The sequence below is a fragment of the Nanorana parkeri genome, unplaced genomic scaffold, assembly GCF_000935625.1.
Source record: "Nanorana parkeri isolate BGI_ZX_2015 unplaced genomic scaffold, ASM93562v1 scaffold58, whole genome shotgun sequence".
Classification (NCBI taxonomy): Eukaryota; Metazoa; Chordata; class Amphibia; order Anura; family Dicroglossidae; genus Nanorana; species Nanorana parkeri.
Window position 1 is genome coordinate 2,726,991 of NW_017306326.1, and position 12,905 is coordinate 2,739,895.

The 12,905-nt window shown below is 45.0% G+C and overlaps 1 protein-coding gene across 13 annotated transcripts in view; it reads left to right on the forward strand.

Annotated features, from left to right (window-relative positions):
- Positions 1 to 12,905, forward strand: part of CELF4 (CUGBP, Elav-like family member 4) — a 965,736-nt gene that overhangs the window by 922,359 nt on the left and 30,472 nt on the right. For 7 of the 13 annotated variants that reach the window (XM_018576165.1, XM_018576156.1, XM_018576160.1 and 4 more), the window contains one exon: positions 6,365 to 6,508. The exons of 1 other annotated variant lie outside the window; for it this stretch is intronic. In XM_018576165.1, coding sequence (XP_018431667.1) covers positions 6,365 to 6,508 — 144 coding nt within the window. The remainder of the gene's footprint in view (positions 1 to 6,364; positions 6,509 to 12,905) is intronic. 5 more of the 13 variants (XM_018576168.1, XM_018576167.1, XM_018576166.1 and 2 more) reach the window with 1 other exon arrangement.

Genomic DNA, 12,905 nt, shown 5'->3' on the forward strand with positions numbered 1-12,905 from the left:
TTTGTTACTAAACAAAGCCAAGTCATGTGACAGAAGCCACTACATTTCCTTTGAGGTCTAGACAGAAATACATAACGGATTTTGTAAAACATTCTGAAGGAGCTCCCACAGCCCTCAGGAGCCATTGTCAGCCCAGTGCATCCTTAAAAGCCACCTTAATCCCCCCTTCCCCATTGGTTCCAATGCTTTAAGCTAAAACAGGGAGTTGTTTCTAATTTTCAAAGACATTTCGGCAAACCAAAATCTCTCATCGCTCATGCCTAAACTGAAGGAGTGGGGACACCCAAAGGTGGACAGTGACACTCCGGGAAGCGAGCCAGGAGCTATGGCTGCCCCCGGAGATATAAGCAGATGGTTTAGACCACCAGATGCCATCAATCACTTTTGGGTTGACTGACCCCTGAAGACAAAAGCAAAAATCCAGTAAGGTTCCTCTTTCAATCCCCTAATTAAGAATTACCTGAACTCGTTGTGACATTTTCTGTAAGACTGAACTTCATCTTTAGATCTGTTTACAAATTACCATCCAGTTTATTATGGGCAATTATTTATCGTTGTTGGGATTTTATGGAAAAAGGCATCAATCACCGGCATGCAGCCACCTAAATGTCACCGCTGTTTTGCTGTAATCGGAATGGCTCCATTAACTATGCCGTCTCCATTTTATCACTTCCCACATAAAACACGAATTGATTTTATCTCTTATTACTATTTTGGTGGCATTAGCGCACTCCAAAAAATGTATAATTAGCCATGGAGAATAGTTTGGGAAACACGTTACGAGGGTTTCAGAAGGATTGACGTATTGGTGGTGTCATCCTGATGATGAAAGGGGGACGGACCCCAAATTTAAAGGAAAACTGAACACCCTAAATTTGGTTCACAAAGAACCTTTCAAGGTGAGCTATAGTGTGTATAATATACCGCATATGGGTGTATTATATACATTTTCAGTCAAATTGAGTATGGGATGTAAAAAAATTAAAATAGAACTATGGGGTAAGTGTTTTTCCCCATAGTTCGCTTTAGAGTCACAGGAGAACATTTACTAACCTCCTCCCGTTACCCAAAGCTCAGTATATAGCGAGCTATTCCCCCTGATATACTGAGAGCGCCGCAGCCGGGATGGATCCCGACAATACTGTCTGGATCCACCCAGCTGCATGAGTGACAGCTGGCTCCGTCTATCTAGAGGCAGAGCCAGCTGTACCCGCCCCCTCCATGGTTCGTTTCTCCACTCAGCGCTGGAGGATCGGACAGGGGAGGGGGGAAATACCTGCAGGGAGCGGTGACTGACAGTAGTCTGCAGGAAGATGATCGGAAAGTGAGCGAGCGACTGTATGTGTTCTCTCACTTCCCGATCTATAGAGCCGACCTGTGACAGCTTCTTTGTCACAGGTCGGCTCTAACTATGAGGATGAGTGAAAATCACTCTCCTCATAGATCTCCTTTAATAAGCAGGTTACCCTTAGTAGAAACCTCAAGTCAAAATGATTACAAGATCCCGAGCCGAAGTTAAACTATATGGTCAAAAGCTTGTGGACATCTGCCATCACACCTACCTATATGGCCTGAATTATGTGTACACCCCTCCAAATAACTGAGTTCAGGTGTCGCCATTGAAGGAGACTGTTAATGCTACAGCATACAAAGACATTTTGGATGATTGTCCAACCTTGGTGTAACAGCTCAAGGTCCTTTGCTGTTCCAGCTTGACTGTGCCCTTGTGCACAAAGTTGCCTCCATAAAGACATGGCTTGATGAATTTGATGTGGAGGAACTTGAGTGGCCTACACAGAGCCCTGACTTCAACTCTACTGAACACCTTTGGGATGAGTTGGAATGCCAATAGCAACCCAGGTCTTCTCATCCAACATCAGTACCTGACCCCACACATGCTCTTTTGGCTAAATGGGCACAAATTCCCACAGACACAACCCAATCTTGTGGAAAGCCCAGAAGGGTGGAGGCTGAAAAGGGGGGCCAACTCCATATTAATGGCCATAGTTTAGAAATGGGATGTCCAATAAGTTCAGGTGTTGTTCAGGTATCCACCAACCTGTGTCCTTCTTTCCCAACTTTACTAGCCTACCTGTTGGTCCATTAATGGGAGTGGCAGCCTCATGAACCAACAGGAAAGCTTAAGAGGCAGAATGGTGTCAGACTAAATTTCATACAACATTTAAGACTCACATATAACTTCAGATGCCTTTTGACATGCAGTTTTCACCAAAAGATGACCTCAAATTGAAATTTCCCCTCGACCTTAAATTTTTCCTGTGTAGAGAAGCGGGGGAACCCAGTGATGATGTCACTGGGACTAAAATAACGTATGAAATGTAAACATAAAGGTTGATGAGGGGGGAGGGGAGGAATCATGGAAGGCAAAATATGAGCAGATTAAACTTCAGATTTATTTCACCACCATCTCTTTTTTAATCTGCCCTCCTAGAATTTCAGTTATTATCACCCAGAATCTTTTTGACTTGACTTTGACATACGACATGCCACAGAGATCGTCAATATAACCCATGCTGTAATTTCATCAGACGCGGCGATAAAATCTGTAGCGAATCAAATACAATTGGAAGGTACTGTAAATGAAATGAAAATACCGCACAGCGAGGCTTTTCTAAATTGGCACTTTGGTCTAAAAAAGGTTACAGAGTTCCTTAGAAATAGAACAACGGAAGCCGCACTGTGCAGAAGGGGTTACAGAAAATGTTGTCACAGCGGCTTACACTCTCTCGCCCTCCGATTATGAACGTTCTTCACCTTTAAACTTGTGCGAAATGCTGATCACCTGCCCGCTGAGGACTCTTAGCAAATTAGTAGAGAGAACCGCGCTTCGCAAATAGTCATCGCGGCGGCTTCATCTTCTGCTATTAGTGGTGAGCGCATCGAGGCCCCTAATTGTGCTCACGCTGAGACAGAAGAATTCTAATGTTCTTTAAATGGCATCTGTCAGATGCGTCTTCCTTTGCTATGCCAGGTGGATGAATGATGGCTGGTAGAGGGTGGGGAAGGGCACATTTCCTGCGTTGCCCACTCCTCATCCTGCCAAACGCCTACTACACATCCGCTCCTACCTCGCTGAGATCCTAATAGGTTGGACTTGATGGACTAATGTCTTTATTCAACCTCAAATACTATGTAACTATGTAGCTGTAAATGCCGCTCCTGGGGATTATTAACATCAAGTCTTGTAGGATAATATAGCTGTAACTGACTCATCTTGGCCCTCTCCGTCAGTTCTCTGGTTTATAAGCTATCCTCGCATTTGTGGGAATTGTATCCCGCAGTTTCCTTCCAGAATCACACGTAGCTCCTGGCCATTCCGCTGTAAGGTGAGACGGTCCCACTACTGAACCAAAATCTGTCTTCCCCACTTTCCTTTACAGCTACTCTACCATATTAATTGAGGATGTATTTAAAAATGATCGACCAAGGTCTTGGTGGTTGGTAAGGAAATCAACAACTTCTGATCACGGTGAAGGTTTGGAAAGTTTATTTAGAAGAGAAGAGTTACAAAGTAAAGATTACAGCAATGTTTCTCAACATTAAATGTAAATGCAAAATCCCAAGGCACCAGATTCCCTTCTTCACATCATGGGCCCCGTTCACATAAGAAGTCCCCCATTCACGTCAGATTCCCTCTTCACATCAGAAGCCCCAATTCACATCAGAAGCCCCTCTTAACATCAGAGTCCCCAATTCACATCAGAAGCGCACCCTTCACGTCAGAGTCCCCTCTTCACATCATGAACCCCGTTCACATCAGAAGTCCCCCCTTCATGTCAGATTCTCCAATTCACAGAAGTTTCCCTCTTTCACCTCAGAGTTTCCCCTTCCCATCAAGAGCCCCTCTCTTCACATCATAAGCTCCCTTCACATCAGAGTCCCCTTCACATCATGAGCCCCCCTTTCACATCAGTGTTCCCCCTTCACATCAGGAACCATGTTCACATTAGATTCACCCATCCCCCTTTTTCATATCATAGTCCCCTCTTATCACCAAGGACCAAGAATCACAAAGACCCAGTTAAATCATCACTGGGTCTAAAATAAGGTTTTTCATCAATTTAATTTATTTAATTACTTAAAAATATAATTAGCATGCTGATGAGGGGGGAGGGAAGAACCAGTGGGGGCAAAATACTGAACAATCCTCTTTTATCAGAAAATCAATGACTGCTCTTTGTTTCAACCTCTCATCCATGATTCACTTGTTACAATTTAAAAAATAGGAGTGCACAATGTCTGCATTAGACCCTGTGTATGACATACTATGTGTACACACATAAGAAATATGCCTATAAGAACCCAGTAGTAATATTGCTGTATAAGATATTGCTGGGATTTGTATTCCTCTATAGCTGATGGTATTATTCTGCATTACTGTATGATATATTGCTGGGATTTGTAGTCCTCTATAGCTAATGGTATTATTCTGCATTGCTGTATGATGTATTGTTGGGATTTGTAATCCTTTATAACTAGTGCCATTCTGCATTGCTGTATGATGTATTGTTGGGATTTGTAATCCTTCTACAGCTTGGAGTCAGTGGCAGAACTACCTGGGGAGCACCGTTTGCAGCTGCGACCGGGCCCTGGCACTTCACCACTGTCCTAAAATCATTGGTCTGTATTGTTTTAGAAAAACTGTCACATGATACAAAAAAAAATGTATCGGTAATTGGTAGGGATGCACCGATACCAAGTACAAGTACAAGTAAAGATACTTTTTGAGCTCCAAGACTAGACTAGAGAAAAATGCAAAAGTTAGGAGGCGGCTGTCATTTGTAAGGAGCACACGGAGCTCCTGGCATTTGTATATCTCTGTTTTAATGTATGATTTTTTTTTTCTAAATATAAATAAAGTGATGCACCGATACCATTTTTGCAAGTACCGATACTTGTCCAAGTACTCACAGATACAAGTACTGATACATTTTTGTTTATTGTCATGTGACAGTTTTTCTAAAACAATATCGACTAATGATTTCAGGACAGTGGTGGAGCGCCAAAGCCCGGTCCCAGCTGCAACCCTGGTAGTTCTTATGAAAATGTCAAGTATCGGCACTGGTATCTGAAAAGTATCGGTGCATCCCTAGTAATTGGTATCGGCGAGTATTTGAGGAAAAGTATTGGTACTCTTACTTGATCTTGAAAAAATGGTATTGGTGCATCCCTAATATATACACTATATTGCCAAAAGTATTGGGACGCCGGCCTTTAAACTAACATGAACTTTAATGGCACCCCAGTCTTAGTCCGTAGGGTTCAGTATTGGGTTGGCCCGCCCTTTGCCACTATAACAGCTTCAACTCTTCTGGGAAGGCGTCCACAAGGCTTAGGTGTGTGTCTATGGGAATGTTGGACCATTTGTGAGGTCAGGTACTGATGTTGGAGGAGAAGGCCGGGCTCGCAGTCTCCGCTCTAATTCATCCCAAAGGTGTTCTATCGGGTTGAGGTCAGGACTCTGTGCAGGCCAGTCAGGTTCCTCCACCCCAAACTCCCCCATCCATGTCTTTATGGACCCTGCTTTGTGCACTGGTGCACAGTCATGTTGGAACAGGAAGGGGCCATCCCCAAACTGTTCCCACAAAGTTGGGAGCATGAAATTGTCCAAAATGTCTTGGTATACTGATGTCTTAAGAGTTAGTTCCCTTCACTGGAACTAAGAGGCCAAGCCCCACCCCTGAAAAACATCCCCACACCATAATCCCCCCTCCACCAAACTTTACACTTGGCACAATGCAGTCAGGCAAGTACCGTTCTCCTGGCAACCGCCAAACCCAGACACGCCCATCGGATTGCCAGACAGAGAAGTGTGATTGGTCACTCCAGAGAGCACGTCTCCACTTCTCTAGAGTCCAGTGGCGGCGCGCTTTACACCACGGCATCCCACGCTTTGCATTGCACTTGGTGATGTGAAGTCTTGGATGCAGCTGCTCGGCCATGGAAACCCATTCCATGAAGCTCTCTACGCACTGTTGTTGTGCCAATCTGAAGGCCACATGAAGTTTGGAGGTCTGTAGCTATCGACTCTGCAGACAGTTGGCAACTTCTGTGTGCTTCAGCATACGCTGACCCCGCATGCATTGACCCCGCATGCGTTGACCGTGGAATATTTAGTAGCAAGGAAATTTCACGGAACAACTGAATCTAATGATTTGGAAGGGCGTCCCAATACTTTTGGCAAGTATATATATATATATATAGACACAGTATGTGTGTGTGGTGTCATTGTAGTGTGTTTTAATAAAATAATCATTCCAGTATTTATTTTGCGTCTGGTCTTCTATTTCCCGTCTCGGAATCCTCTGTAACATTTCCTTGTTTCTTTGTTTCCTGTTCTCAGGACCCGAAGGCTGCAACCTGTTTATCTACCATCTGCCCCAGGAATTTGGGGACGCCGAGCTCATGCAGATGTTCCTGCCTTTCGGTAATGTCATCTCCTCGAAAGTGTTTGTGGATCGGGCGACAAACCAAAGTAAATGCTTTGGTGGGTAAAGATAACAAAATAATTAGCTTCATCCCGGAATTAAAGATTAAAAGGGATTTTATTTCTTTCTCTCTAAACGCTCACCTGTTAGACTGCTTGATTTTATTATTTCAATCATTTTATTTTTTTATTATTATTATTTAATTTTTTTCTGCTCCCCTTGTAGCCTTGTGCTTCTTTGTCTTGTACGCTCTCGGCACGCTTTTCGGAAACAATTTCCAGATGTAGTAAAAAGGTTTTATGACATGGAATGGGGGGGCTGTTCACACTTGTGTTCCCCTTTTTCCCCGCATACGTTGACGCATTTCAGAGTAGGTTGCGCTGAATACGCCCATTCATGTTTAATGGACCTTCAATGCACGCCCCGCCTGTTTTCCTTTTTTTTTTTGCTGAGGGTCACGTGCACTTGTTTTGTGCATTAAGGTGCAAGTAAAGATGAATGGTGATACAATGCATGGCCCATAGACTGTGTGTTGTACATCTCTCAGCATGCACAAGTGTGAATACAAACGGAAGGCTCATTCCATCCAAAAATGATCCAAAAATGGGTTTAATTGCTTGCCGGCCTCCACTAGCCCATGGGGACTCCAGCAGGGAAGAAGAGTTATCGTCTGTGGCTTCCTGTCCCAGTGACAACCTTTCCCCCAGGGGCAGGAAGTAGGGAGCGGTCACAGACTGGTGATATAAAGGTGACAGAAATTGTGAGTCTTCCCCACTCTATCCCAAAAACAAATTGTGGACGGAGGCCTTCCCTTCAGTCTTGCACAGTTGTAGCGGCTCCTCTCCTCTTACTCTGATTTCACTGTACACTGGGAGCGTCTCACAATGTGCATTGGAAGCTGCAGCAAGTCAGATAGAACCCGTCTCATTTCCTGGCTGGAGGACACTCCGCATCCTCTACTTCTTGACTTCCCAGCCCTGGCCCCGCCCCTTTCATTCATTCGATCTCAGTTCTTTTAATCGTGGAGGCTCAGCATCGCATGTTGGTGTTACCTAAGGGTGATCATCATGCAAATGTATTCTGCCTGTGAATGCCTACTTCTCCAGACTGGCACCCACCCATCAAGACATTAGGATATTTGCATAACTCCTCTCAAGAGCCAGCCCACTGCTTGCATCAGGACTGAGGGCACTTTAGGGGAGTACGGAGTGCTGTGATGTTTTTCAGGAAGCTATGTACAGCACCCTGCATAGAGAAGCACAAAGACCTAAATAAGGGTTTAAATTAAAGTATTAGATGAAAATGGAAAGGTTTTATTTAAATATGTAGCTAGTTTGTTAGTGGGGGTGGGGGAGGGGAGGAGAACCAGGGAAGGCAAAAGGGGAACTTGTATTAGAGAGGGGGGAAGGCCAGAACCACTGTCAGATTTTTATTTCTGGTTGTGCAGAAGGTATAATATCCAGATGTCATTTTATTCTATGTTTTGTATTATAAAAAGACAACGCGTTTCAGGGATGCCCCCTTCACCAGGGCTCGGTACTGCTGAATGACATGTGTACTGGAATTATGATTATTATTATTCTACAGGGTGCATATAGCACCAAAATGGGGGGAGACAGAACAGATACAAAACAATTTCAATACAGGAGGGTTAGGAGGGCCCTGCTCTTAAGAGCTTACAATCTAGGAGGACTGATAACATTGGAGGGGTTCTGAGGAGTAATCAGTGTGACCTTTCCAGATTTTACGTGTGACCGACATGTAGAGCAATCATGCCAAGTGCTGCTCAGGATCCAACTTTATCAGTCCAATACACACTTTGTTCAACAATGCCAGGCCCCAATGAAGGAAATTCTGACCTCTGCCACATCATGGCTGTGGCAGGGGTGCCTCTGCTCCATTCTCCATTCATATTATAATGAGTAACTCAAGCTGGTCATGGCAGGTGGGCAGAGCTGGGAAATCTGCTGAGAAGACCACCACTGGTCCACCCAGACAGGACATTTTCATCTTACATTGAGTCTTATCGGCATAGTCACCCTCCGACTTGTGGATTTCCCAGTTAGTTCCAGCTAACCCATTTTGGAGTCTCACTCCTGATACTATCTGGGTGCTCCCAGTTGTGTCCCTAGCATTTTTGCTGCCTGGGGTGGGGGAGCTCTACAGGTGCCTCCAAACATGAGAGTGATGCCGCCCTCTGCAGGTTCTGCATCTTTCTGCCAGGCTCTTACCTGGGATGCTCTGGCTGGCAGGACATCGCTGGTTGGCAGGAGCAGGGCGAGACTCAAGCCCGAGCATCCCAGTTTGCTAAGAGTCGGGCGGGATACATGTGTGGCCCCTACACATCTCCCGTCCGGGATGCTCTGTCCTGAAAGGGTGCGGTGGGCACACTGCAAACATTGTGCAGCAGAGCGGCCACTATACATCAAACCTGCCCCCCCCCCCCACCTGGCCAAAAGGGATGCCACCTGAGGCAACAGCCTCAGACTGCCTCATTAAAGGGGATGGCCCTGGGTGTTCCTATCTGTGCCCGTTCCTTCTGCTGCAAAAATGTCAAGCAAGAAATAGAAGAAACCGTTTGGGTGGGGGTTTTAACTCTCCAGCATCAACCAACAACAGAAATATATAAATATATCCATTATCAAGTGTATATAAAGCCAGCTTTTGTAAGTTTTGGATAAAATAAGGAATGGTTAAAGTTGACCTGCGAAAAAAAACCTTTCATAAATCAATATATTTATATATTCTGCAATAAATACACAAAAGATATAAATCCACTTTGTATTCACCAAATGCTTTTGCATTACCATGTAAATGTAGCTGTGATATCATCACTGTGCTGCATGAGACCAGTCACCCTGCACAAGGAGAGAGAGCGGCAGTGACCCGTCTTTATTACAGGAGGGGGCGGAGACCAGACCAATCACCCTGCACAAGGAGAGAGCAGCAGTTACCGGTCTTTATTACAGGAGGGGGCGGAGACAAGACCAGTCACCCTGCACTAGGAGAGAGAGCAGCAGTGACCGGTCTGTATTATAGGAAGCTCCAAGTCTCACACTGGATTACTGTACAGATCTGGCAGAAATACACAAAGCTCACAGGACACAAAATCTGCTGATCCCGGAAGTTCAGCTTTAAAACCCTTGTCAGGTTTTGTTTTTTCCATCTCTGTCCTGTAAGGGGGAGTTGTCTTCACTTCCTGTCCTGGGACACAGCAGGAAGTAAGAGGAGATCTCTCCAAAGGGAGATGATAAGCCTATTAGACTGTGTCTGAAGACTCTGTTTTGGTGACACCTCTAACGTTTTGGGTTTCCCATCAAATTCTGTCCTAGCGTAAATGGCATCCAGGACAGATAGAGAGTGGGAATTCCCCCAGCGGAGACACAGACAGCAATAAACAAACCTGACAGGGGTCCCAACCCTTCCCAACTTCATCTAAATCTAGAAAGTTATGGCTTTGTATACACTTTGAGGGGTCTATTTTTAAACAGTTAGCAGAGCCGTTCCCCCTGTGTGTCTCTTCCAACGTTCGTTCTGTGTGAATGTTCAGGCAAAAGCAAACGTGTAGCTGCCCTGTGCGGTTATTTTTCTATGACCTCTCTGACATGTGACTGCCCCCAAGTCTCTTGTGCAGTAGTATACTGTGATAAGGAACTGAGTCTTTTTAGGGCTCGTTCACACCAGTTGCAGTGCGTTCCGGCCCAATTCTGGCCAGAACGCACTGCCTCGCATTGCAGCCGGCTCACTTTTTTGGGGGCAGGAGGGGGTCGTGGCGGGCCATTGGAGTGAATTGCACCATAGCCATGCCCTCCAGCCGCAATGTGATTGGCCGCACAGGATCACAAGGCACATTATGCCTGCGGTCCCGTGCGGTCGGAGGGCGTGGCTATGGTGCCATTCACTTCAATGGACCGCCACGCCCCCTCCTGCCCCACAAAAAAAGTGAGCCGCCCGCAATGCGAGGCAGTGCGTTCGGGCCAGAACGCACTGCATCTGGTGTATCTCAACCCAAAAACAAAATCTAATATGTTGCAGTTTACCAATCCATGGATGTGGTGACTGCATTCGTTTTCTTTTTTTTTAAGCCTTTCTCCCCTTTAGTTGATCCGTCCAGTAACACACTTCCTCCACTCTATGGAGGAGCAATGGAGCCACCCAGGGACAGCAGCACTGTCACCTTGTAGGGAGGGTGGTGTTAGATACACTAGATTTGACTAACAAATCAGAGCTGAGCTCCAGCTAACACTTTTTAAGCAATTTTTCCTTTTGGGATAAATATGTTACATAGATAAATAAAATCTGATCATTGGAAGCACCCCTATTAGTGTTAAATGGTTTGTCCCAATGCTCCATCTATCACTTTTGCCCACTTCAGGACCACCGTACGTATATAAACAGCGCTTACATGTGGCACGATCTCTGCTTTGTCAGCTCCTTCGGGCTCCCTAGATGACACTAGGGGTCTAATAGACCCTTGATGTCTCCATGAAGTGGACCTGTCACATTTTCTTTGCAATCACATAGGGGGCTTGTTAGCGATTAAAAAAACAACGTAAAAAATGAAAGTCACATATATTTAAAAAAAATGAAAAACCACAAAAAAATTGTCTTAAATTCCCCACCCCTATGTACACCACATACAAATGCAAACATGCGTTGGGTGCGCCTACATGCGAAAACGATGATTGTGCCGCGCATATTTTACTATAACCACGAACATTGGAGCGTGAGTAATAAATTTATTGCCATCAGTCAGTGTTAACACTAAACGGATGAGCGTTAAAAGCTTTAAAAGCGTCCCATATGGCCAATTTTGGGTATTGTAGTTTTTCTGATATTTCAAGGGCGCACGCAGATTTGAGGCATGATGGCTTATTGAGGCTTCACTCATCCTCATAGTTTTAGCCGACCTGTGACAATGAGACTGTTACAGGTCAGCTCAGTAGATCGGGAGGTGAGCGAACACATACCGTCGCTCGCTCACTTCTCGATCATCTCCCTGCAGAGAGCCGTCACAGGGGAGGGACTGGATTCCCCCCTCCCCGCTCCGATCCTCCAGCGCTGACTGGCGGAACGGACGGGGAGGGGGCGGGTACAGCTGGCTCTGCCTCTAGATAGGCAGAACCAGCTGTCAGTCACGCAGCTGGGCGGATCCAGGCATAATTGTCGGGATCCGCTTCAGCTGCGGCATCTCAGTATACCGCAAGCTATAACTCGCGGTATACTGAGCTTTGGGTGGCGGGAGGACGCTAGTTTGTGTCCTCCCGTTACCCTTAGAAGAACTATGGGGAAAAGCCCTGACCCCATAGTTCTCCTTTAAGATGTTTGGGATCTATTTACCTGATGTGACCGCGTCTTTTATATTTTACCAAAAAATGTATATATTCCATTAGTTTGTACTAAAATTCATTTTATTGTATTTTTTCCTAATAATACTAGTTTGATAAACATTTGTGCAAATATAGTGCCATATAAAAAAATTGCAACTAGCCACTCCGCTTTCAGGAAAATATAAAATTGGGGTTTTAAGCTGTTTTCCAGACACAAATTCAGATTTCATCATGTGCAAAATGTAAGAAATTATATAATAAATAATAATAAATATAATCAATAATACAAATTGCTCCGGGCAGGAAGTGATTAAAGGAAGATGAAAAATAACAACATACAACTTACCGGCTGTATCACTGGGTGAAAATAAAGGTAAAGAAAACCCTCCCAAGAGTGTGACAATGCTGCTGTTCATAGGTGGCTTCATTGCTTCTCCATAGACTGGAGCCACCCTGAGAGAGGAAGTGTGTTCCTGCCCAGATCTCCCGCTGAAAGTAAAATGAAAAAAGCTTTAAAAAAAACAAACAGTCAAATATGACTTTTTTCCTTGAAAAATGAAATGGTTACAATCATTTTTTTTATGTGGCCATTGGTCAGCGTTTTTATTGATTTGTTAGGTAGCATGGTTGCTCGTAGGTTGGAATTTGAAGCTCGTAGGTTTGCTCGTAGGTTGGAGTTGGCCGCTGCGGTTCACTAAGTTCCGATTGCGCTGAGGTGCTACACAGATGAGCAGAATCAATGCTTATGGCATTTATTATTTGGCCGTGATGTGCGTGAAAGTCTATGCACAGGCTACATTGTATGTGCATGTAACTTAGTATAGTTTCTTATAGAATGCTTGCTCTATGTATCTGGGCTTGCCTAAAATCACTGATAGCATGCAAATCCGGATTTAATCTCTTTGCTGCCCCAAGGCCAGGTTCCTCAATGCGCCCCCCTTCCCGCAAATACCTCATGGAGAATGGCAGACCTGCAGGCTGCATACAATGTCGCCGAGATCACTTGTACAAAACAAGCGGTGGCTTCCCCGCAGTACATTTAGCTCTGCTTGCCCAAAGCAGGGCTGAATGTAGAAAACAACTAACTGGCCGGGCATCAGGAGATAGGAATTCCACACCCCTGCTG